This window comes from Hyperoodon ampullatus, assembly GCF_949752795.1.
Source record: "Hyperoodon ampullatus genome assembly, chromosome: 12".
In the NCBI taxonomy this organism is placed as follows: Eukaryota; Metazoa; Chordata; class Mammalia; order Artiodactyla; family Ziphiidae; genus Hyperoodon; species Hyperoodon ampullatus.
Window position 1 is genome coordinate 38,078,633 of NC_136925.1, and position 23,614 is coordinate 38,102,246.

General features: G+C 38.4%; 1 protein-coding gene across 1 annotated transcript in view; it reads right to left on the reverse strand.

Moving 5' to 3' along the window:
• The window catches only part of PDSS2 (decaprenyl diphosphate synthase subunit 2), a gene marked incomplete at both ends in the record, with an annotated part of 268,075 nt that overhangs the window by 41,993 nt on the left and 202,468 nt on the right, over positions 1–23,614 (reverse strand). Inside the window, 2 exons of the mRNA XM_079716464.1 lie at positions 455–586; positions 1,527–1,700. Of these exons, the coding sequence (XP_079572590.1) occupies positions 455–586; positions 1,527–1,700 (306 nt within the window). The remainder of the gene's footprint in view (positions 1–454; positions 587–1,526; positions 1,701–23,614) is intronic.

The window sequence follows — 23,614 nt, forward strand, 5'->3', positions numbered from 1 at the left end:
TATTCAGGATCCAAGTTTGTTTTAAAATAACCCAATGAAGTGACAGGCAGAACTCCTGGAATTTTGCAGCTTGTGCTAGAGTCTACATATGGGAAATTGCCATCAGTTAAAGGGTGGTGCTATTACCATAGCCCAATTTTTGAAAGCCTTTAGAAAAAAAAATCATCTGAGTTAATTAGTATTCACCACAGGCACAGATTTTGTATTGCAGTATTCTATGAATTCAGATAATAAGAAAACACAGTACTGCAGTCTCTAACTTTTAACTAACATTTACCTCTCAAAAATGTATATTATAAATTAAGAATTTTATCTGTTATATGAATAAGCTCTTATATGACTGATCTATATGCTCCATACAGCTGATTAGTCTTAGATCATCATAAAATATGAGCTATGTTTTAAAATCAACCAAATACTATTGGTACCTAAAATAAGAGTAATTTCATTTTACCTCTCTGATCTGCTTAATCCACAAGTCTCTTCCAAGAAACTCCTGATGTAAGACTACAGGAGCTGAGTTTAGATTAAAAGTCAAGGAGTCACTGGTCTTTTCTTTAATAAAAGGCTGGAGATCAGAATTTATCTAGAAGGAGTAGTGAAAAGAGTTAAATCAGTGAAATGCATATACATTGGCATGTTTTAGTCATGTTCAGAAAGCACCAGTTACTACAGTGAAAAATTAAGCTTAAGGAACTCAGTTTTTAGATGTACTTTAATAAGCAAAAGAACAGCTCATATGATTAACAATAATCTTAAAAAAACTTTTAGAATAGTTTTCCCCTAACATATTCCTTTTTAATTTGGCAGCAGCCTTTATTTTGCTTTTTAAGTTCAAGGTAAGGATCAGAAATTTTATTTATTTAATAAATATAATCAAATAATAAATAAATTAATCGAAGATTTAATAAAGCACATAAAAACTCATCTGGAGATATTACATATTTTTGTATATATTTCCCCCTTCTTATGAGCTATTTAAGTGACATCTAAGAAATATGTACTAAATGGAATTTAAAATTACATATACATGGAGGTAACAAAATAACAGCTAATCTTGAGACATTTTGTATTTCATTATGCCCATTCAAAAGAATCAGTTATTGGAATTAAAGCTTTCAACTTTGCTCCATATATTTCTAAATTTCATTAACTTTCCACAGTTTGCTTTACATAGGAGCTATAAGGGAACTGTAACAAAAATGCAAATATTCTTCCCTTTTGTGACTGGCAACATTACATGTTATTTAATAATTTGCAAGAGTTCTTTCAAGAACCCTTTCAGGTGGTAAGAAGAGACAAACATCACAAATATGGTTTAAGTAAGCTGTAGCTTTCTATCAAAATTATGCAGTGCTCACCAATCATACTGTTTATATTATGTAATAACCACCACGAATGATAGATTTTATGTACTCAATAAACAGTTTTTGAGATATAAAAGCAGTTTATTAAATGGTAAAAGGTTTCTTGTGTACCATTTTAGCTGTTTAAATACAGAAAAAATAGAAAGGGTACGCAAATACCTTATGACTCATGGCCATGTGCTTCCCATACTGAAATGCCATATCCTGAACCTCAGCATCATGCTTTGCTAATTCCATTGCAGCTTGGCAGCTCTTTGCTAATAAGGCACCATGGGAGAGAAAAGTCTGCTCCTTCCAAGTCAATATTCCAATATCATCTGTGATACGATTTTCCTAAAAATTGCAACAAAAGCCAAGATTAAAAAGGTTTTAGGAGTAATTTAATTGTTTCGGTTTTTGAAGAATAAGCATTAAGAAATGAACTATTCAAAACACTCAGGCTGTTGCAACAAGACAGAACTAAAAGATGCTGACCCTCACCTCTACCTAAAGAGAACTAAGGATGTGGGAACTGCTTTTTTAGGGTAACTGGGAAAAAATGAAAGAAATGCTGAAGCAAATTTTATTTTGAGCTAGGGAACTTCTATTAAAATATACTTATAAGGCAAAATTAGAAACTTAGACCTTCAAACTAACTCTCTTCTAGATTCATATCAGTTCTTAATTACGTGCTAGTATTCCAAAACACAAGAATCCTATTGTCTTTAACTTACGTTAAAATGTCAAGGGCATAGTGAAGGAACTGCATTCTCTTATAAGCAGGTAGATAGAAAAATCAGAGAGAAGGTAACCCATTACAATGGAGTATGATTAGATCATACTATTCATCAAAGTTTATTCCCATAAGAAGAAACAAGATGATAAGGGAAGACATAACTGTAGTTTATTTAATTTCATCTTTTTACATTATGAAAATCATGGTAGTATCTTTTTTTTTTTTTTTTTTTTTTGCGGTACGCAGGCCTCTCGCTGTTGTGGCCTCTCCCGTTGCGGAGCACAGGCTCCGGACGCGCAGGCTCAGCGGCCATGGCTCACGGGCCCAGCTGCTCCGCGGCATGTGGGATCCTCTCGGACCGGGGCACGAACCCGTGTCCCCTGCATCGGCAGGCGGACTCCCAACCACTGCGCCACCAGGGAAGCCCAAAAAATCATGGTAGTATCTTTAAGTAAGCATAAGCATACACATACCTACTGACTCTAGACCAGTGATGTCCAATGAAATTATAATGTAAGTCCCATATACAATTAAAAATTTGCTAGTAGCTACATTAAAAAAGTGAAAAGAAACAGGTGACATTAATCTTAATGACATTTTATCTATCCCAATATATCTAAAATATTACTATAATAAAATAAAACATATAATCAATATAAAATTATTAATGATATTTTACATTTTTTTTTTACACTAACTTTTCAAAATCAGTGTATACTTTACACTTACAGCACATCACTAGTGACATTTCAAGTACTCAGTAGGTACAAGGAGCTGGTGGCTACCCTAGTGGACAGCTCTGCTTTAGGCAGTTAGCTCTCTGAGGACAAGAATGATGAAGTGATATATATAATGATGCTCATTTTACGGTGTTTCTTTGAACCTCAAACTAACTAGAACCCATCCAGAAGGATTAACTAACCCAAACACTTTACTTCCTGCTGCCCATACCAAAATCCTTCTCCTTCCACCATTATTTGGGGACAAAATAAAAAATAATAAGAAAACTTAGACAACATTAAAAAATGATCTTAGATTTAGCCCCACCTCTTTCACCATGTTGAAGGGAATCTTCAACCCATTGGTCAGATCAAATTCTCAACTTAAATTTACATGCTTTTAAACAAAAAGAGAGTTCCACTTATAGCAACAGTTACAAATATGCAACATAGTATTGTGTTAATAATCAAAAAGCCACTTGGGGAGAAACAGTGCATAAACTGCTTCATAAAACATTGCGAATAAATGATAGCATTTAATTTTGGAAATCTGAGAATGGATTTTAAAATATGTAAAGTTAATATCATATTAATAAACCTAGATAAAAACCATATTATCTCTCCAGATATACTAAAGATGCATTTGACAAAATTCAACTCCTATTCTTGATGGGAAAAAAGCACTGAATAAAACAGGAACAGATGCGTATTTCTTCTTTTTTTTAAATGTATATACTGCAATTTTATTTCAATGGCACAAATGAAGTTAGTGTGTAGGAAACTGATTTATTTATTATTTAATACCTTTTTTTTTTTTTTTTTGTGGTACGCGGGCCTCTCACTGTTGTGGCCTCTCCCGTTGCGGAGCACAGGCTCCGGACGCGCAGGCCCAGCGGCCATGGCTCACGGACCCAGCCACTCCGTGGCACGTGGGATCCACCCAGACGGGGGCACGAACCCGCGTCCCCCGCATCGGCAGGCGGACCCCCAACCACTGCGCCACCAGGGAAGCCCTGATTTATTTATTATTTAAAAAAATATTTATTTATTTGGTTGTGCCGGGTCTTAGTTGCGGTGGGTGGGCTCCTTAGCTGAGGCTCAAGGGCTCCTTAGTTGTGGCAGGCAGGCTCCTTGGTTGCAGCTCCAGGGCTACTTAGTTGCGGCATGCGGGCTCCTTAGTTGTGGCATGCAAACTCTTAGTTGCGGCATTCATGTGGGATCTAGTTCCCTGACAAGGGATCAACCCAGGCCCCTTGAATTGGGAGCGCAGTCTTATCCACTGCGCCACCAGGGAAGTCCTGTGTGTCGGAAATTTAAATCAAACAGTATGGTAAAAATAGCACAGAACCAAAAAATCTAAAAAGCAAGTACACCTAAAGCATGAGAATTCATTAGTGTTTCATCTTCAATTATGACTGACACTTGATGCTTGCAAATTTTGAAATAAACTTTGAGATCATGATCACTATTCTGAAGAGATTTCAGCACCAGCACTAAGATTTGTACATTCAGTTGGTTTGCAGTTGACTTGTTAGTCATTTACATACTATAGTACAGATTTGTCACAGGTCAGATCACAGTGTTGAAGGAAAGAAAGACCTTCCTGTAATTATATAGAAAGGATCCCCTAAACTGCACTCAGCTTAAGACATGCAATGTACAAGAGCACGAAAACCATCACAGTAATGTAGTTCCAAGGAACATAGTTTTGGTAAGGAAAATAACCTAAGCTCCTGTTTCCCGTTTTAATTACTGAAATCTCTACCAATGACAAAAATGTCATATAGGACACTAAATGTATACAGTAATTCAAACTTCATGCAAAGAACATATTTAGCAATCTGGGATAATGCAGAATGACTGAAAATATAACGAATGTGATTCAACACTGGTTCTTTTTGTCATTTTACACAGACGTCATGTTAATATTAGACCAAAGCACAAAATGTTTAGTGCATAAACCAGTTTCTTTTTTAAGATCTATCATTTTTATCGTAGTCTTTTATCTTACTTTGGACCACTTGTACCCCGTACTCTATCCTACTGTAGACGGTTTAACTTAATCAACAAAATCAAAAGTAATTTCTGACCAGATTTATGGGTGACATAAAAATTTATAACATCAAAGTGTCTGCATAACCAAAAGTACAATAATAAAGAAGAAAATGCCTCCTATTTCTTTTAGAAAATAGTACTTTGTAAGCTTGCTGCATCTTTAATGCTTTTACTACTGCATGACAATGAATAGTTGATAGAAAAAAAGAACTGTATACTTGAATTATGATAACTCATCCATCACAGATTAATCTAATAATGAAGTTTCTGCAGAAACAGAAACTATTTTAACAAGGAAAAAAAAATGCCCTCATTCCAGATGTATATTTCTTTAATATGACAGGTGCCTGTGTTTGTGTGTGTGTGCGCACAAGCATGCATGATCACCCAAAAGTTAGCAAATACTTTATGGGGAAACACACGAGCCCTTCTTCCTAAAATCAGGAACAGGACAGAGATGAACACAATACCATTGCTATTTAGCAATGTAATAGAAGAGGCAAGAAAAGGATAGCTGTATAAAAATTAGAAAGGAAGAGTTTAACTATCAGTATTTGAAGACAGTATAACTGTATTTGGGGAAGACCAATATACAAAACTCAACCAAAAAACTACTAAAACAAGAAGATAATTCAGTAAGGTAGCAGCATATAAAATCAATATAATTTATGAGTAACATAATAGATGTAACCATAGCTTTCATACATAAAAACTAATCAGAAAGTATTGTAAATAGGGCCTTTTCTTCCACTATATCTATGAAAAAAAGATTTAAAAGCTGGGAATAAACTTAGAAATGTACAAAATTGATATGAAGAAAATGTTAAAATACTACTGAAGGAAAGCAAGTTAAATAAATATAAAGGCATATCATGTTTAAAGATAGTAAGATCCAACCTCATAAAGTTACTCCAATAAAATTAACACCACCCCTCCACCCCCCCACCCCCCCCAACTTAGGCAAGCTGATTCTAAAGTTCATATTGGAAACAGCATGAAGAATAGCCAGAATAAGCAGGAAGCCATGAAAAAGAAGAGCAGTGTAGGGTGAGGTGGGGGGAAGAAGGGTAGATGAGGAGAGTAATGATGTCTAGCCCTACCAGATACTATATTATAAAGCCTCGGTAATTAAAAAAAAAAAAGTGCACTTTTTAGATAGACGAACGATGGAACGAAATAGAAAGTCCAGGAATCAATCAAACTATACACAGGAATTTACTATATTTTAGGGAAAAGTTGGACTTTTCAGTAAATGGTGCTGGTACAACTGAATAGCTTTCTGGAAGAAAATTAAGAGTGCTCTGCATTTCACACAATTTATCAGGATAAACTCCACATAGCAAAAAATAAAAGCAAAAGAACCACAGACAACAATAGAAGACAAAAGACAATAAGGAAAGGTATGTGCACTTTATATCACAGATGAATGACAAATCTCCCTGTGGTAGGCTAATAATGGTCCCCCACAAAGATAGCCACATCTTAATCCCTAGAGTCTGTGAATGTTACCTTACATGGTAAAGCGGACTTTGCAGTTATGTTAAGTTCAGGATCTTGAGATGGAGGAATTATCCCAGATTAACTGGATGAGCCTAATGCAGTCAAAAGGATCCTCATAAAAGGGAGGCAGCAGGGTCTGAAGATGGAGGATGAAGCCACAAACCAAGAAATGAAGGTGGAAACTAGGAAGGGCAAGGAAAGGGATTCTCCCCTAGGGCCTCCAGAAGGAATACAACCCCGACAACATCTTTGTTTGGAGGCTTCTGACCAAACAAACAAACAAACAAACCACTTTCCACCGCCTTAAAGCGTCACTCGGTGTTGGTGAGGCTGTGAAGAAACAGGCATCTCAAATATGACCGGTAGAGTCTGTCATACAGAGTGAAGTCAGAAAGAGAAAAACAAATACCGTATGCTAACATACATATAAGGAATCTAAAAAAATGGTACTGATGAACCTAGTGGCAGGGCAGGAATAAAGACGCAGATGTAGAGAACGGACTTGAGGACACGGGGTGGGGGGAGGGGAAGCTGGGGCGAAGTGAGAGAGTGGCATGGACATATATACATATATACACTACCAAATGTAAAATAGATAGCTAGTGGGAAGCAGCCGCATAGCACAGGGAGATCAGCTCAGCGCTTTGTGACCACCTAGAGAGGTGGGAGGGAGGGAGACGCAAGAGGGAGGGGATATGGTGATTTATGTATACATATAGCTGATTCACTTTGCTCTACAGCAGAAACTAACAAAACACTGTAAAACAATTATACTCCAATAAAGATATTTAAAAAATAAAATAAATAAACAAATAAATAATGATACTAAAAAGACATGAAAATGAAAAAAAAAATGACTGGTGGAAGTGGAGATTGGATAGAAATTTTGTAATGTCTATCCAAATTACAAATGTATCTGCCCTGCGACCCGGCAATCCTACTTCCAGGAATTAATCCTACATACAAGCGCCCACACATATGAAATTAAATACATACAAGGTTATGGTCTATTGTTCATCCAGCTGCCTGGGTGATCCTTTTAAAACATAAGCCAGACAGAAGCATACTGGCCTTTGTGCTGTTGTGCAAACACTCCAGGCCTGTTCCTCCTTCAGGCCTCCATACCTGCTATTCTCTGTCACTTACTCTCCCCAGATGTTTACATGGTTCAATTCCTCATTGCTTTTGGGTCTGTAATCAAATATCAATTCCACATCCCTTCCCCATCATTTCCTGTCTCTCTACCTTGCTTGAAATGTTTTTCCTTGATACTACTGGACCACTGATATAGTTATTTGTTTAACGGCTTATTGCCTGTCCCCGTCACTAGAATGTCTGCTCCATGAAAGCAAGGTCTTCGTTTTGCCCTCTGATGAATCATCAGCACCCAACAGAGTGCATTAAGTGTGCAATAATATTTGCTGAATCTTTATCCTTCTTTTGGTATCTTTCTCTTTCCCTCTTTTCCACCTTCCCCTATCCGTCCTATATTGAACATAATAAAGAATTGAAATAATTTTCCCTGAATGCCTTCCTACCACCCACAGAATCAAGATAAGCTCTATAGCACAGGATTCAAGGCAATACTTCTGGCTCCTTCTCCTACCCCAAATAGCCCCTTTGATACCTGCATTTCAACAACACAGGACAATTTGGTGTTTCTTGAATAAAATACATATTTTCACACTTGGGTGAATTAAAAATATTATTCTTGGGGCTTCCCTGGTGGCGCAGTGGTTGAGCGTCCGCCTGCTAATTCAGGGGACACGGGTTCGTGCCCGGGTCCGGGAGGGTCCCACATGCCGCGAAGTGGCTGGGCCCGTGAGCCATGGCCGCTGAGCCTGCGCGTCCGGAGCCTGTGCTCCGCAACGGGAGAGGCCACAACAGTGAGAGGCCCGCATACCAAAAAAAAAAAAAAAAAAATTATTCCTTTCAAAGAGACTATCATCTCCTTCCATTAAATTGAACACATCCAGTTCAAATATCACTTCTTTGAGAAACATTCTCAAATACTCCCAAGAAATATTTTCCTCTTTAGACTAACATAGCCTTATTCATATTTCAAAATAGCCCTTAGTTCTCTCTTAATTGTATGACTGCTTATTTGTTTGTTTCCTTGAGGACTGGATACAGTCTTAATCATCTTTGCATTTTTTTTCACTTAGGCCATATTTAATTTTCAACAAATGCTTGTTAAATGAATAGAACTGTGTTTATCTGTTACATTTATTAAGTAATTGTGTGTTCTTTTAAAAAATTTAAAAATTAATGAGTAGCTATATCCATTCAATGGAATGCTACTGTGCAATAAAAAGGAAGAAAGCGCTGACACATGCTATGCCATGGATGAACCTCAAAAACACTATGCTCAGTGAGAGAAGCCATCCATGAGACCGCATACTGAATGATTCCATTTTTATGAAATGGAGATTAGTGGTTGCCTGGGCTGGGGGTGGGAACTGTAAATGGTCATGAGGGACCTAATAGGGTATGTGTGAAAATGTTCTAAAATTGATTTATGGTGATTGTTGTATCACTCAATTAAGTTACTAAAAATCATTGAATTGTATGCTTGAAATGCGTTAATTTTATGGTATGTAAAACATATCTCAATAAGGTTGCTAAAAAAGAAAAAAGGGTAATGAATATAAAATTTTACATTTCTTGGTCTCAAATGCTTAACATTTTAAAAAGTTATATGATTCTCAATTAACTTTTCGTGGTTTGTACACCATCCTCATGTATTCATATAACAAACATTTATTTAGTTTCTATTATGGGTTAGGTTCTTTGTAAAGCAATATAGATATGAATATATTTATTAATAGATATTTATTAATGAATAGCCTGTCCTCAAGAAGCTCACAATACAGAAGTGACATCTATATCTATCTATATGTGGATATTAATATAATAGATAAATCAATATAGTTCTATCTCAGAATAATTCTTGGAAGATCTCCAATGGTCAAAGATTCAGTTTTATTATATTTTCCTTATTGTGATTAAGACATTTTATTATTCACCATTTCTACATTTTAATTCAAGTAATACACGATCTCCGAAAAAAAATTAGAAAATTCAGATAGCCGAGAAACAATTAATATATAGTCCCTTGAAATCTGCTATCATAAGTTAATCAGGTCATAAGTCAATAATTCTGTTCCTAAATTAATCAGAAAATTTATTCCCTGAACATTAAATTATTACCTATCGTGACCTTGGTTACAAATGAAACAAAGTCCCTCCATTCATTTCTGTCAGCTTGCCATGTATACATTAAGAGAGCATGCTTTATTACAAAGGAAAAGTTAATGTACAATTGTAAAATACCAAGAAACTAGTTTGATAACCACATCCAAATTAGTATCTTCAGACATCAGATATACAGAATTGGTGTGAAATGAACGAGAGCAGTCAGAGTAAATGAGATTCAGATATACTTACAGCATCAACTTACATCTGTACAGTTTATAGAAGGAGGATATATTCAGTGAACATTGACTTTTGATGGGATTTTCTCTTTTTCAGAAAGGTCATATACGTCAACATACCTATTGAATGACTGTCAGACTGAAGGATATTAATTTTTAAAATGTAGGTCTCTCATTCACTGTAACATGACCTTTTTGCTCAAGCAAGGTTAGTTCAAAAAACACACAGGAAAAAAACCTGAAGCTTGCAAGATGATGTTTCCCAAGATAGTGGCACTGGTGGTTGTACTCAGATATAATATTCTGTTCTGCTACTGAGCTGTCTGGGGAATGTGTACTTTGAGTTGCTTTCCTAATGGTAGTAATACATTTGTACATACCTATTTACATGAAACCAAAGTGTGTTTGTAAAGTGGCTGCTTGGGATTAAAGGTCTAGTCCATGGTCACAGAACCAAGGCAAACTAATTGATTCAGGAAGATGTTCAAGCTCCAACCAGAACCTGCCGAGCCAAACTTCTATCTTTCACATTATCAGAGAAGAAGAGTGTTAAGAGTACTTCAAAGAAAGCATGCAAATATTTCCTGTTGTCATGCTTCTTTCAGATTCATATACTGAGCTGCTACCTTTATAATTTATCTTTAAAATATATCTTTGTATATTTATGCAGCATAAATTTGGGTCTGATAAGAGATCAGATCTAATGCCACTTTTCACCATTTTAAATGTTTGCTTTGAATTAGCCTTTTCAGCTATTTTTTTTTTTTTTTTTTTTTTGTGGTACGCGGGCCTCTCACTGCTGTGGCCTCTCCCGTTGCGGAGCACAGGCTCCGGACGCGCAGGCTCAGCGGCCATGGCTCACGGGCCCAGCCGCTCCGCGGCATATGGGATCCTCCCAGACCGGGGCACGAACCCGTATCCCCTGCATCGGCAGGCGGACTCTCAACCACTGCGCCACCAGGGAGGCCCGTTTTCAGCTATTTTGAGAAGCTAAACAACAGCCAAAATGTTTACCAGCTTTATTTATTTTTTTTAAGTCAAGGAAAATTTCAAAAAGACTCCCTAAATTTAGGGATAAGAAGAAAGCAAGGGGGAGAATAGAATCTAACATTTCCTGGGAGTCAACAATATGTGATGACACTTTCATGTTCATTATTCTATTACCTCTCAAAAATCTTAATTATCATTATTCCCATTCAATAGGTAAGGAGACTTGAAGACTGTATTTCGATCATCATCAGACATTAGTAAATGGCAGAGATGGCTCTTAGCTGTATAGCAGTCGGATTCTATTTTGCTTAATTCATAGTAGAAATACTTAAAAATATCTTTTATAGTCTAAAAAGTAGGTTGTATTTAAGAGTAAATGACACGTTTCATTTATGTATCAACAAAGCATTTTAAACCTGTAAATTAAGTCTTTTAATAATATCCACTGAAAAGATCCAAGAATCTAGAGCATATAAGTAACACGATTAGGAATAGTAGATATCATAGTATTTTTTCAGGAATCCTGAGGAAGGGGGAAAGAGTATAACATTTTAACAGCATCATCTAATAGGATGAAATAATTTGCTTTGATTTATAATCCAATCACATTGGAGACAGTAAAGTAGGTATCTATGTAAATCATGGGAGAGAAACTGATAAGATGTGATAAATGTATAACTAAAGTCTGTTTTAAAAAGTGCTTCTATATAATAAATAATAAAACTATTAAAATTTTACTCACACATTAGAGAGAACGGTTGTCAGGGAATTTAAAAGTCAGGAATTCTTTGGTCTAGGGCTAGCCAGCCCCTTCCTGTACTCCCCATGAGTCAGTTCTTGCTGAGATGTATGGGAATGATATGTTGAGGAGGGGTCAGGATGGAGAAGGGAAGACTATTTTACAGCTCAAATCCTTCAGCAAGGGGTATCCTTGGGATGGGGAAAGCTTTGAACAGCTAGAGGGCAGCAGATAGTCTTCAGAGGGGTTGCACAGTAGGGGCAGTAGGGAACGCTGCTTAATTCTTTGAGATGAACAAACAGCACCAAAGCGAAACTTGGCTTGCTTTGAAACGTGCAGTGTATTTTGGTGCTTGACATACCATGTAAATGTGCAGTAGATGCATTTCAATTAATTTTTGTGTGTGCTTACTACGCCAGGCACTACAGATTTGAGAATTAGGTATTACTCCTTGATCTTTAGCAGAAGTTCAGTAAGGGAGAAAGACAGTACACAGGAACTAGTTTGGTATGTGAAAAGAAAGCTATGCTTACAGCACAGAGAAGGGAGTGACTAGTTTTACCAAGGAAGGCTTCAGTTGGAGAACTGTTAGCTGAATCAGGTTCTGAATAATAAACTGGAATTAGCCAGGAAGATAAGGTATGAGATGACTTTGGGGCATCAATATTAGTTCCATATTGTTGAAGCAGACAGTGGGAAAGGTAGATGAAGAAGGACAAGACTAGACAGGTAGGTAAGAGGTCCAGAGGGTTGGATCTTATTACTTAGGTGCTAGAAAACTGTCTTCAGCAGGAAGTTATATGACTACACATGCAATTAGATGGGTTGCTACGGAGGCAGTTTGGACTGGAGGGGCAACAACTGGAAGATCCATTAGGGGTTAAGTTATATTCCAGGTAAGCAGGGATGACATATAGTGGTGGCCAGCGGGAACTGAGAGGCAAGAGCAATCTGAGCTGCTCAAAAAGTGAAACAAGATACTCCCTACTGTGTACACGACAGTCGCTCACCGAGGATCTACTTCCCTCTCTCTCCTTACTAACAAACCCCAATTTTGTTCAGGTAGTCACTGCTCTTGTCAATGATTAATTTAGGAATGGGCATGTGGTCCAATTCTAGGCAATAAGACACGAGGAAAATATACTGCAGAGCTCCTAGAAAGAGATCCAGGCAAAAGTGGCACCTGTGGATGTTGCTCTGTCTTGATGAGCCACACCCAGGACTACTGTAGCCAAACTGCCAACAGCTTGATAATAAAGAGGACACTAGGAAGCAGAACAGAGATATAGAGAAAACCTTGATATCTGGAGTTGTCATGTTAACTGTCCCTTGATGCCTGACTACCTCTGCATGCTCAGTTAGAGTAAAACATGTTTCCTTACTTTTATATCTATTTAATTGGATTTCCCATTTGTTGCAGCTGAAAGCATTTCAATGAATTAATTCATTCCTTAAGATGAGAAATGTTTATACTATATAAAGTCTGCATTGCCAACATTAGCAAACTACTAAAACATTTTAGGAAGAATTTCCTTAGGATGGAGTATTAGTTATCTATTGCCATATAGCAAATTACCCACAAATGCAGCATCTTAAAACAACACACACTTATTATCTCAGAGTTTCTGAGGGTCAGGAGTCTAGGCATGGCTTAGCTGGCTGGTTACAGCTCAGGATGTCTCAGGAGACTGTGGTCAAGCTGTTCGCCCAGGCAACAGCCACAAAAAGGGTCTGGAGAATCCCCTCCCAAGCTCGCTCGGGCGGTTGCTGGCAGCAGGTGTTAGTTCCTTGCCACGTGGGTCACTCTGCAGGGTTGCTCCTATGACATGGTAGCTGGCTTCCCCAGAGCAAGTGATCCAGTAGAATGAGGGAGAGTGAGAGCACACCCTGGGAGGAAGCGTCACAATCTTTCATAACCTAATCTTGGAAGTGACACATCATCATTTCTGCCGTATGCTATTGGTCACACAGACCAACCTAATACAGTATGGGAAGGAATTAGACTCAGAATACTAGGAGGTGGGGCTCATTGGGGGTCACTTTGGAAGCTGGCTACTAGAGATAGAGTCTATGATTAGAATTACTGGGTCAATAGATCTGAACATTTTAAAGTTTCTTAAAATATTCTGCAAGTTGTTTTATAGAAAGGTTCTGATATGCACACTGAGCAGCCAAGTTTGAGACTGTCTTGTCACTGAGTAGAATTACTGTTTTACTTGTGAATTTAACAGGTGAAAAGTGGCATTTCATTTAAATATGGGAAGTAATTTCATTGATTAACCATTTGTATTTCCTCCATTCATTCATTTGTTTATTTACTGAGTATCTTCTACAGACAAGGCATTGTTTTAGGTGTTCACACCAGTGAGAAAACCAGAGAGTCCTTGCATTCACAGTTCTTACAGTCTAGAAGGGAAGCCAGACAATCAGATAACCGCACAGATAAATATGTAACTGCAAACTGAGATACTTCCAGTGGGGAAAATGAACATACTTTTATGACAGCAGTAATAAAAGAACCTGACTGAGACTGGGGCTTTGGGGAGTAGTTTCCTTGAGGAAGTGACACTTGAGCTGACACAGGAAGGATGAATAAGGGATAAGTTAGTAAAGGTGAAGAAGTATGCAAGGACTGTAAATACAAAGGAGAGTGGTATGTCTAAGGAATGAGAGAAGGCTACTGGGGCTGATATGCAGACAGTGAGGGTAAAAATGGTACAAGGTGAGGTTGGAGGGATAGACTGGGTCAGATTATGCAGGGTCTTTTGGGTCACTTTCAGGATTTTGGTATTTATCCATGGAGTGATGAGATGTTATGGGGGGTTGAAATGAAGGAACAGCAGCATCAGATTCGCATTTTGAGATCTCTGGTGGTGTGGAGAAAGACTAGAAGATGGGAGGATTGTACACACGGAGGAGAAGGAAGAGGTTACTGGAATTGCTCAGGCAAGAGAGGATGGCATCTTGGACCATGCAAAAGGGGGAGGCATGGGGTAAAGCCAGGCTGCAGCCTGTGCCATCAATGGTGGGGGAGTGAGGGCATCAACAAGGTACTGCTCTTGACTACTGTTGTGGACCAAATGTATGTGTCCTTGCAAAATTCATATGTTGAAGCCCTAACTGCCAGTGTGTTTATATTTACAGTAAGTATGTAAAGAAGGTTAAATTAAGTCATAAGGGTAGGGATTAGTGTCCTTATAACGAGAGACACCAGAGGGCTTGCTCGGCTTTCTCTCCACCATGTGAGTGCACAGTGAGAAGGTGGTCATCTGCAAACCAGGAAGACAGCTCTCACCAGAAACTGAATTGCTAGAACCTTCATCTTGGACTTCTCATCTCCGGAACTGTGAGAAAATAAATTTCTGTTGTTTAAATCACTCAGTCTATGGTATTTTGTTACAGCAGCCCGAGCTGAATAAAGTAACTACCTTCTCTATAAATCAGTAGGATTCAATCAGTGATGTTTTGGAAGTATATTTATACTGTTTCTCCCAACATCTTTTCAGCATGGTCTTAACCAGCATGTTGGAAAGATCTATATTCTACTTATCTATTTCTGTGTAACAAACCATCCCAAAACTCACGGGCAAAAAAAACACCTCCATTTTATCATGATCACAGATTCTGTGGGTCAGGAACTCAGGAAGGGAACAGAGAAGACAGCTTGTCTCTGTTCCATGATGTCTGGGGCCTCAGGTGGGAAGGCCTAAAAAGCTGGGGATGATTCAGAGGGCTGGGGCTGCAAGAGCTGAACTGCTAGAGGTCCACTTCCAATGAACTGGCTGAGTCCCCCACACATCAGGCCCATCTGGGATGGGGGGCTGGAGCACCTACCCATGGTCTCTCACTGCATGGTGGTTAAATTCTGAGAGGGGGCAGAGACAGGGAGTGTTTCAAGAGAGGGAGCAATTCTAAGAGACCCTTTAATGGCCCAGCCTGAGAACTCAGGTAGTGTCACTTCTACCCTATTCTATCAGTTGAGGGGATCACAAGCCCACTGAGGTTCAAGGGTCATATATCCTCACCACTCGATAGGAGACAATGGGAGGAGAGTTAAAGAATTTGTGGCCTTTTTTGTTTTGTTTTTAACTACCACAGTCTACTACTGAAGAGAGTGCTGAGGAAAGCAACTTGCTTTCTCTGCTCCCTCTCAGTTATGCTTCTGGCTAAGATGATGATACAGGAGATGGAGTAAGGCAGCCATGGGGCTAAGCCTGGTGAGGGGCAGAAGTATTAAGGATGACTCATAAGTTTTTGACTTGAGAGTCTGGATGAATGGTGGTGCTCTTCATGAAGACAGAGGACAATGGAATGGGTTTGGAGAGAAAGGTCATACATCTGGTCTTATAAGTACTGAGTCTGAGATGCCTGTGATACCACCAGGTGGAAATATTGAATAAGCAGCAAAATATTCGTAATGATTTGGGATGGAGATTAAATCGGGACTTACTGGCACATAGACAGATGGTAATTGAGGTCTTGGGCTTCATTTTCTGAATGGTCTATTCTTGTCCTGTGATCAAAATGGTATTCTATTAAACAATTTACAAGCTTAATAGTGATGCTTCATCTCTCAGGCAAATAAACTGCCTTTTAAGATGTTTTGCTGCGATAGCTGACAGTGAGTGACCTGGAGTACCTCTAAATGACATACAAATTCAATTTAAACATCTATCAAATAAAAACATTCACCAACCATACCCACTCTAAACTTGAGGGCCTGCTTAATCGAAAGGGCTATTATACACACTTAGCTTTCTCAGTCACCAAGAGCTTTTCTGCCTTCTTCATATCTGTATCGACCTTTGCTTTCTCACCTTTGCATATCTAACATAATATTCCTATATTTGATTTCTAATAAGCTTACTTCACAATACATCTTCTGTTTTTTCTTTTAAATAAAAACATTTTGTGGATTAAAAAAATATAGACAGCATTATTTCTTAAATGTGGTAGTGGGCACCTAGGTGTTTTATTTTATTTTCAGTCTTTAAACTGTATATATCTGTCATATACACTCTTTTGTATGCTTGATATATTTCATAATAAAAAAACATTTAAACCATACTCAATAGCTTTTAAATCTGAATAAATTCAACAGTTTTATTTGCAACGAATGACTTAAGACTGTGTCTACTTTATGAAAAAAGGATGTTAGTAAAATTATAGGTATTTATTATCACCACCATCAGCATCTTTGAAGTCTTGGATATGTGAGGGATACAAGCTTGAACAGATGCCCAGCAAACAATAAAACAAGACATGGCATGTTTTATTAGCTTGTTAATACATGCCTTGGGTACAATGAGAGAGACAGGTTGTGAGTAAATGTACCAAGGAAATACACCCCAGAGTATCTTAATGCTTGTATACTGTACTCACTGTTTCACTTTCAAATCTCTTAAAATACGTTTTCTTTTAAAGGTAGTTTTTTTTTTTTTTTTTTTTTTTTTTGCGGTATGCGGGCCTCTCACTGTTGTGGCCTCTCCCGTTGCGGAGCACAGGCTCTGGACGCGCAGGCTCAGCAGCCATGGCTCACGGGCCCAGCTGCTCCGCGGCATGTGGGATCTTCCCAGACCGGGGCACGAACCCGTGTCCCCTGCATCCGCAGGCGGACTCTCAACCACTGCGCCACCAGGGAAGCCCTAAAGGTAGTTTTTACATGCATATATACTTGGGATATTTTTTACTTCAAAGAAAGGAAAATGAAATTTTCCTATTTCTAACCTATAAAAGAAAATTTTCAGTATGAGCTCCATTCCACTTTAATAAGGTTAATTAGCTTCTTTGAACTCAAATGCACTTATTTCCTTTCTCTAGTCAACCTCCCCTGGCCACCTTCACCCATTTTTATGGGAATAGTCTGCAAAGCTCTGAATTTTCCATCATTATCCCATGCTTCTGTTTGCACACTGCACAATAATGTCTCCATATAAAACACTGTAGTCCTCTCTGGCTGCTGAGGATCGACTGCCATCATGAACAACATAGTATATATCCTAACCAGGAAGTGCATGACCAACCAACTACTTCAGTGGAAACAAATGATCACTGATGACCTTCATCCTGGGAAGGAAGGCAACAGTGCCTTAGACAGAAATTTGGGAAAAACTTGCTAAAATGTACAAAACCACACTTGATGTCATCTCTGAATTTGGCTTAAAAAAACCCATTTTGGTAGTAGCAAGACACCTGGCTTCAGCATGATTTACAATTCATGAAGCCAAACACAGGCTTGCAAGACATGGTTTTTATGAGAAGAAAAAGATCTCAAGAAAACAGTGAAAAGAACACAAAAACAGACTGAAGAAAGTTGGTGCTGGTAAAAAGAAGGTGCAGATTTTGCAGTGACTTTATTTGTGGTGATTATGCAGATTTTTTGTAAGAGAATTAATAAACTATGGAAACTTTAGGAAAAGCACAAAAAAAAAAAACCCCCCACTGTAGGTGCTTCGTAAACAGTCTTGACATGGATTTCCTGAAACTCCAAATACCAAACCTCTGCTCTCTCCAGCCAGGGGGCAGTTGGCATTCCAGTTACTAAGTGGGTCCTAGCCCTAGAAGGCAAGGCTTCGGTACTCAGGCTAGAAGCCTCCAATTAGCTCCTCAAATCAGAACCCTAATTAAGGGCTTGGCCTAGACCTTCAGGTTCCCATGGATTCTCTGACTCCATCTGACTCCAGTTCACTCGTGGTAAAGCTACCCCCAGACTCAGTTGATTCAAACAATAATCATTTATTATTGCTCATGTGTCTGTGGACCAGTTGGGATTCAGCTAATCTAGATTGGTGGCTCTGCTTCTCACTGCATGTCACTGGGTTGGGTGGAGAGGTTCTGCTCCAAGTGTCTCCCATTCTTCTTGGACCAGCAGTCTAGCCAGGGCATGTTTTTCTCATGGTGATGGCAGAGGCCCAAGAGAGCCTCCTATTAGCCAAAGCAAATCAAATGGCTAAGCTTAGAGTTAAAGGGAATATAAGAATACCCTGTTTACATGCATCACAATTATATGGCAAAGGACATGGATATGTATATTAATTACCTACTGCTGCATAATAAATTACCCCAAACTTAGTGGCTTAAAACAATAATAGGGGCTTCCCTTGTGGCGCAGTGGTTGAGAGTCCGCCTGCTGATGCAGGGGACACGGGTTCGTGTCCCGGTCCGGGAAGATCCCACATGCCACGGAGTGGCTAGGCCCGTGAGCCATGGCCGCTAAGCCTGCGCGTCCGGAGCCTGTGCTCCGCAACGGGAGAGGCCACAACAGTGAGAGGCCTGTGTACCGCAAAAAAAACCCAATAATAAACTTTTATTGTGTTTCACAATATCTTTGGGTCAGGAATTCAGAAGTGGCTCAGCTGGGTGGTTCTAGCTTGGGGCTTCTCATGAAAGACTAGAAATGATATATTTTGCAGACAAAGAGACTGAAATGAACCTGTACAAATACCCTATATTTCTAATTACTGTCTATCACTTTTTTTTTTCTTTGCAGCCATGTCAATGAAGGCAAACACTCTTTAATGTGGTATATAGTTGTGGACTCTGATGATTGTAAAGTAGCCTCAAATAGCCTCCTTATTCCTTTTAGGGATGAAGCTTTTTTTTCCCCTGCACAGTCATGCTGTTCTTTTGCCAGTGACTCATTTGTCCATTTTATCTCTCATGAAACACACACACACGCACACACAGAACACACTATGAACAGTATTTCTTAAATCACCACAGGTACTAGTACCAACATGTAAATATAGGTAAAAAGCAGATTGGGACATTGATATCAAGGTAACAGTAGTTTTTTTTTTTTGAATTACACACGTCTATAAACCTAATAAATAGTTTTTTTCTATTTATTTATTTACTTTTATACAGCAGGTTCTTATTAGTCATCCATTTTATACACATCAGTGTATACATGTCAATCCCAATCTCCCAATTCATCCCACCACCATCCCCACCACCCTGCGGCTTTACACCCTTCATGTCCATACGTTTGTTCTCTACATCTGTGTCTCAATTTCTGCCCTGCAAACCGGTTCATCTGTACCATTTTTCTAGGTTCCACATATATGCGTTAATACATGATATTTGTTTTTCTCTTTCTGACTTACTTCACTCTGTATGACAGTTTCTAGATCCATCCACGTCTCAACAAACAACCCAATTTCGTTCCTTATTATGGCAGAGTAATATTCCATTGTATGTATGTACCACATCTTCTTTCTCCATTCGTCTGTCGATGGGCATTTAAGTTGCTTCCATAACCTGGCTATTGTAAATAGTGCTGAAATGAACATTAGGGTGCATGTGTCTTTTTGAATTGTGGTTTTCTCTGGGTATATGCCCAGTAGTGGGATTGATGGGTCATATGGTAATTCTATTTTTAGTTCTTTAAGGAACCTCCATACTGTTCTCCAAAGTGGCTGTATCAGTTTACATTCCCACCAACAGTGCAAGATGGTTCCCTTTTCTCCACACCCTCTCCAGCATTCGTTGTTTGTACATTTTCTGATGAAGCCCATTCTAACTGGTGTGAGGTAATACTTCATTGTACTTTTGATCTGAATTTCTCTAATAATTAGTGATGCTGAGCAGCTTTTCATGTGTTTCTTGGCCATCTGTATGTCTTCTTTGGAGAAATGTCTATTTAGGTCTTCTGCCCATTTTTGGATTGGGTTGTTTGCTTTTTAATATTGAGCTGCATGAGCTGTTTATATATTTTGGAGATTAATCCTTTGTCTGTTGATTTGTTTGCAAATATTTTCTCCCATTCTGAGGGTTGTCTTTTCATCTTGTTTATGGTTTCCTTTGCTGTGCAAAAGCTTTGAAGTTTCATTAGGTCCCATTTGTTTATTTTTGTTTTTATTTCCATTTCTCTAGGTGGTGGATCAAAAAAGATCTTGCTGTGATTTATGTCAAAGAGTGTTCTTCCTATGTTTTCCTCTAAGAGTTTTATAGTGTCTGGTCTTATATTTAGGTCTCTAATCCATTTTGAGTTTATTTTTGTATATGGTGTTAGGGAGTGTTCTAATTTCATTCTTTTACATGTAGCTGTCCAGTTTTCCCAGCAACACTTACTGAAGAGACTGTCGTTTCTCCATTGTATATCCTTGCCTCCTTTGTCATAGATTAGTTGACCAAAGGTGCGTGGGTTTACCTCTGGGCTTTCTATCTTGTTCCATTGATCTATGTTTCTGTTTTTGTGCCAGTACCATATTGTCTTGATTACTGTAGCTTTGTAGTATAGTCTGAAGTCAGGGAGTCTGATTCCTCCAGCTCCGTTTTTTTCCTTCAAGACTGCTTTGGCTATTCAGGGTCTTTTGTGTCTCCATACAAATTTTAAGATTTTTTGTTCTAGTTCCATAAAAAATGCCATTGGTAATTTGATAGGGATTGCATTGAATCTGTAGATTGCTTTGGGTAGTATAGTCATTTTCACAATATTGATTCTTCCAATCCAAGAACATGGTATATCTCTCCATCTGTTGGTATCATCTTTAATTTCTTGTGATCTTTTTTTTTTTTTTTTTTTTTTGCGGTACGCGGGCCTCTCACTGTTGTGGCCTCTCCCGTTGCGGAGCACAGGCTCCGGACGTGCAGGCTCAGCGGCCATGGCTCACGGGCCTAGCCGCTCCGCATGTGGGATCTTCCCGGACTGGGGCACGAACCCGTGTCCCCTGCATCGGCAGGCGGCATCTTTAATTTCTTTCATCAGTGTCTTATAGTTTCCTGCATACAGGTCTTTTGTCTCCCTAGGTAGGTTTACTCCCAGGTATTTTATTCTTTTTGTTGCAATGGTAAATGGGAGTGTTTCCTTATTTTCTCTTTCAGATTTTTCATCATTAGTGTATAGGAATGCCAGAGATTTCTGTGCATTAATTTTGTATCCTGCAACCTTAGCAAATTCACTGATTAGCTCTAGTAGTTTTCTGGTGGCATCTTTAGGATTCTCTATGTATAGTATCATGTCATCTGCAAACAGTGACAGTTTTACTTCTTCTTTTCCAATTTGTATTCCTTTTATTTCTTTTTCTTCTCTGATTGCCGAGGCTAGGACTTCCAAAACTATGTTGAATAATAGCGGTGAGAGTGGACATCCTTGTCTCATTCCTGATCTTAGAGGAAATACTTTCAGTTTTTCACCACTGAGAATGATGTTTGCTGTGGGTTTGTCATATATGGCCTTTATTATGTTGAGGTAGGTTCCCTCTATGCCAACTTTCTGGAGAGTTTTTATCATAAATGGGTGTTGAATTTTGTCAAAAGGTTTTTCTGCATCTATTGAGATGATCATATGGTTTTTATTCTTCAATTTGTTAATATGGTGTATCACATTGATTGATTTGCACATATTGAAGAATCCTTGCATATCTGGGATAATTGCCACTTGATCATGGTGCATGATCCTTTTAATGTGTTGTTGGATTCTGTTTGCTAGTATTTTTTTTTTTTTTTTTTTTTTTGCGGTATGCGGGCCTCTCACTGTTGTGGCCACTCCCGTTGCAGAGCACAGGCTCCGGATGCGCAGGCTCAGCGGCCATGGCTCACGGGCCCAGCTGCTCCGCGGCATGTGGGATCTTCCCAGACCGGGGCACGAACCCGTATCCCCTGCATCGGCAGGCGGACTCTCAACCACTGCGCCACCAGGGAAGCCCCCTGTTTGCTAGTATTTTGTTGAGGATTTTTGCATCTATATTCATCAGCGATATTGGTCTGTAATTTTCTTTCTTTGTAGTATCTTTGTCTGGGTTTGGTATCAGGGTGATGGTGGCCTCATAGAATAAGTTTGGGAGTGTTCCTTCCTCCGCAATTTTTTGGAAAAGTTTGAGAAGGATCAGTGTTAGCTCTTTTCTAAATGTTTGATAGAATTCACCTGTGAAGCCATCTGGTCCTGGACTTTTGTTTGTTGGAAGACTTTTAATCACTGTTTCAATTTCATTACTTGTGATTCGTCTGTTCATATTTTCTATTTCTTCCTGGTTCAGTCTTGGAAGGTTATACCTTTCTAAGAATTTGTCCATTTCTTCCAGGTTGTCCATTTTATTGGCATAGAGTTGCTTGTAGTAGTCTCTTAGGATGCTTTGTATTTCTGTGGTGTCTGTTGTAACTTCTCCTATTTCATTTCTAATTTTATTGAGTCCTCTCCCTCTTTTTCTTGATGAGTCTGGCTAATGGTTTATCAATTTTGTTTATCTTCTCAAAGAACCAGCTTTTAGTTTTATTGAGCTTTGCTATTGTTTTCTTTGTTTCTATTTCATTTATTTCTGCTCTGATCTTTATGATTTCTTTCCTTCTGCTAACTTTTTTGTTCTTCTTTCTCTATTTCCTTTAGGTGTAAGGTTAGATTGTTTATTTGCGATTTTTCTTGTTTCTTGAGGTAGGCTTGTATAGCTATAAACTTCCCTCTTAGAACTGCTTTTGCTGCATCCCATAGGTTTTGGATTGTTGTGTTTTCATTGTCATTTGTCTCTAGGTATTTTTGATTTCCTCTTTGATTTCTTCAGTGATCTCTTGGTTATTTAGTAATGTAGTGTTTATCCTCCATGTGTTCGTGTTTTTTACGTTTTTTCCCCTGTAATTCATCTCTAATCTCATAGCATTGTGGTCAGAAAAGATGCTGGATAGTATTTCAATTTTCTTAAGTTTACTGAGGCTTGATTTGTGACCCAAGATGTGATCTATCCTGGAGAATGTTCTGTGCACACTTGAGAAGAAAGTGTAATCTGCTGTTTTTGGATGGAATGTCCTATAAATATCAATTAAATCTATCTGGTCTACTGTGTCATTCAAAGCTTCTGTTTCCTTATTTATTTTCACTTTGGATGATCTGTCCATTGGTGTAAGTGAGGTGTTAAAGTCCCCCACTATTATTGTGTTACTGTCAATTTCCTCTTTTACAGCTGTTATCAGCTGCCTTATATATTGAGGTGCTCCCATGTTGGGTGCATATATATTTATAATTGTTATATCTTCTTCTTGGATTGATCCCTTGATCATTATGTAGTGTCCTTCCTTTTTTCTTATAACATTCTTTATTTTAAAGCGTATTTTATCTGATATGAGTATTGCTACTCCAGCTTTCTTTTGATTTCCATTTGCAT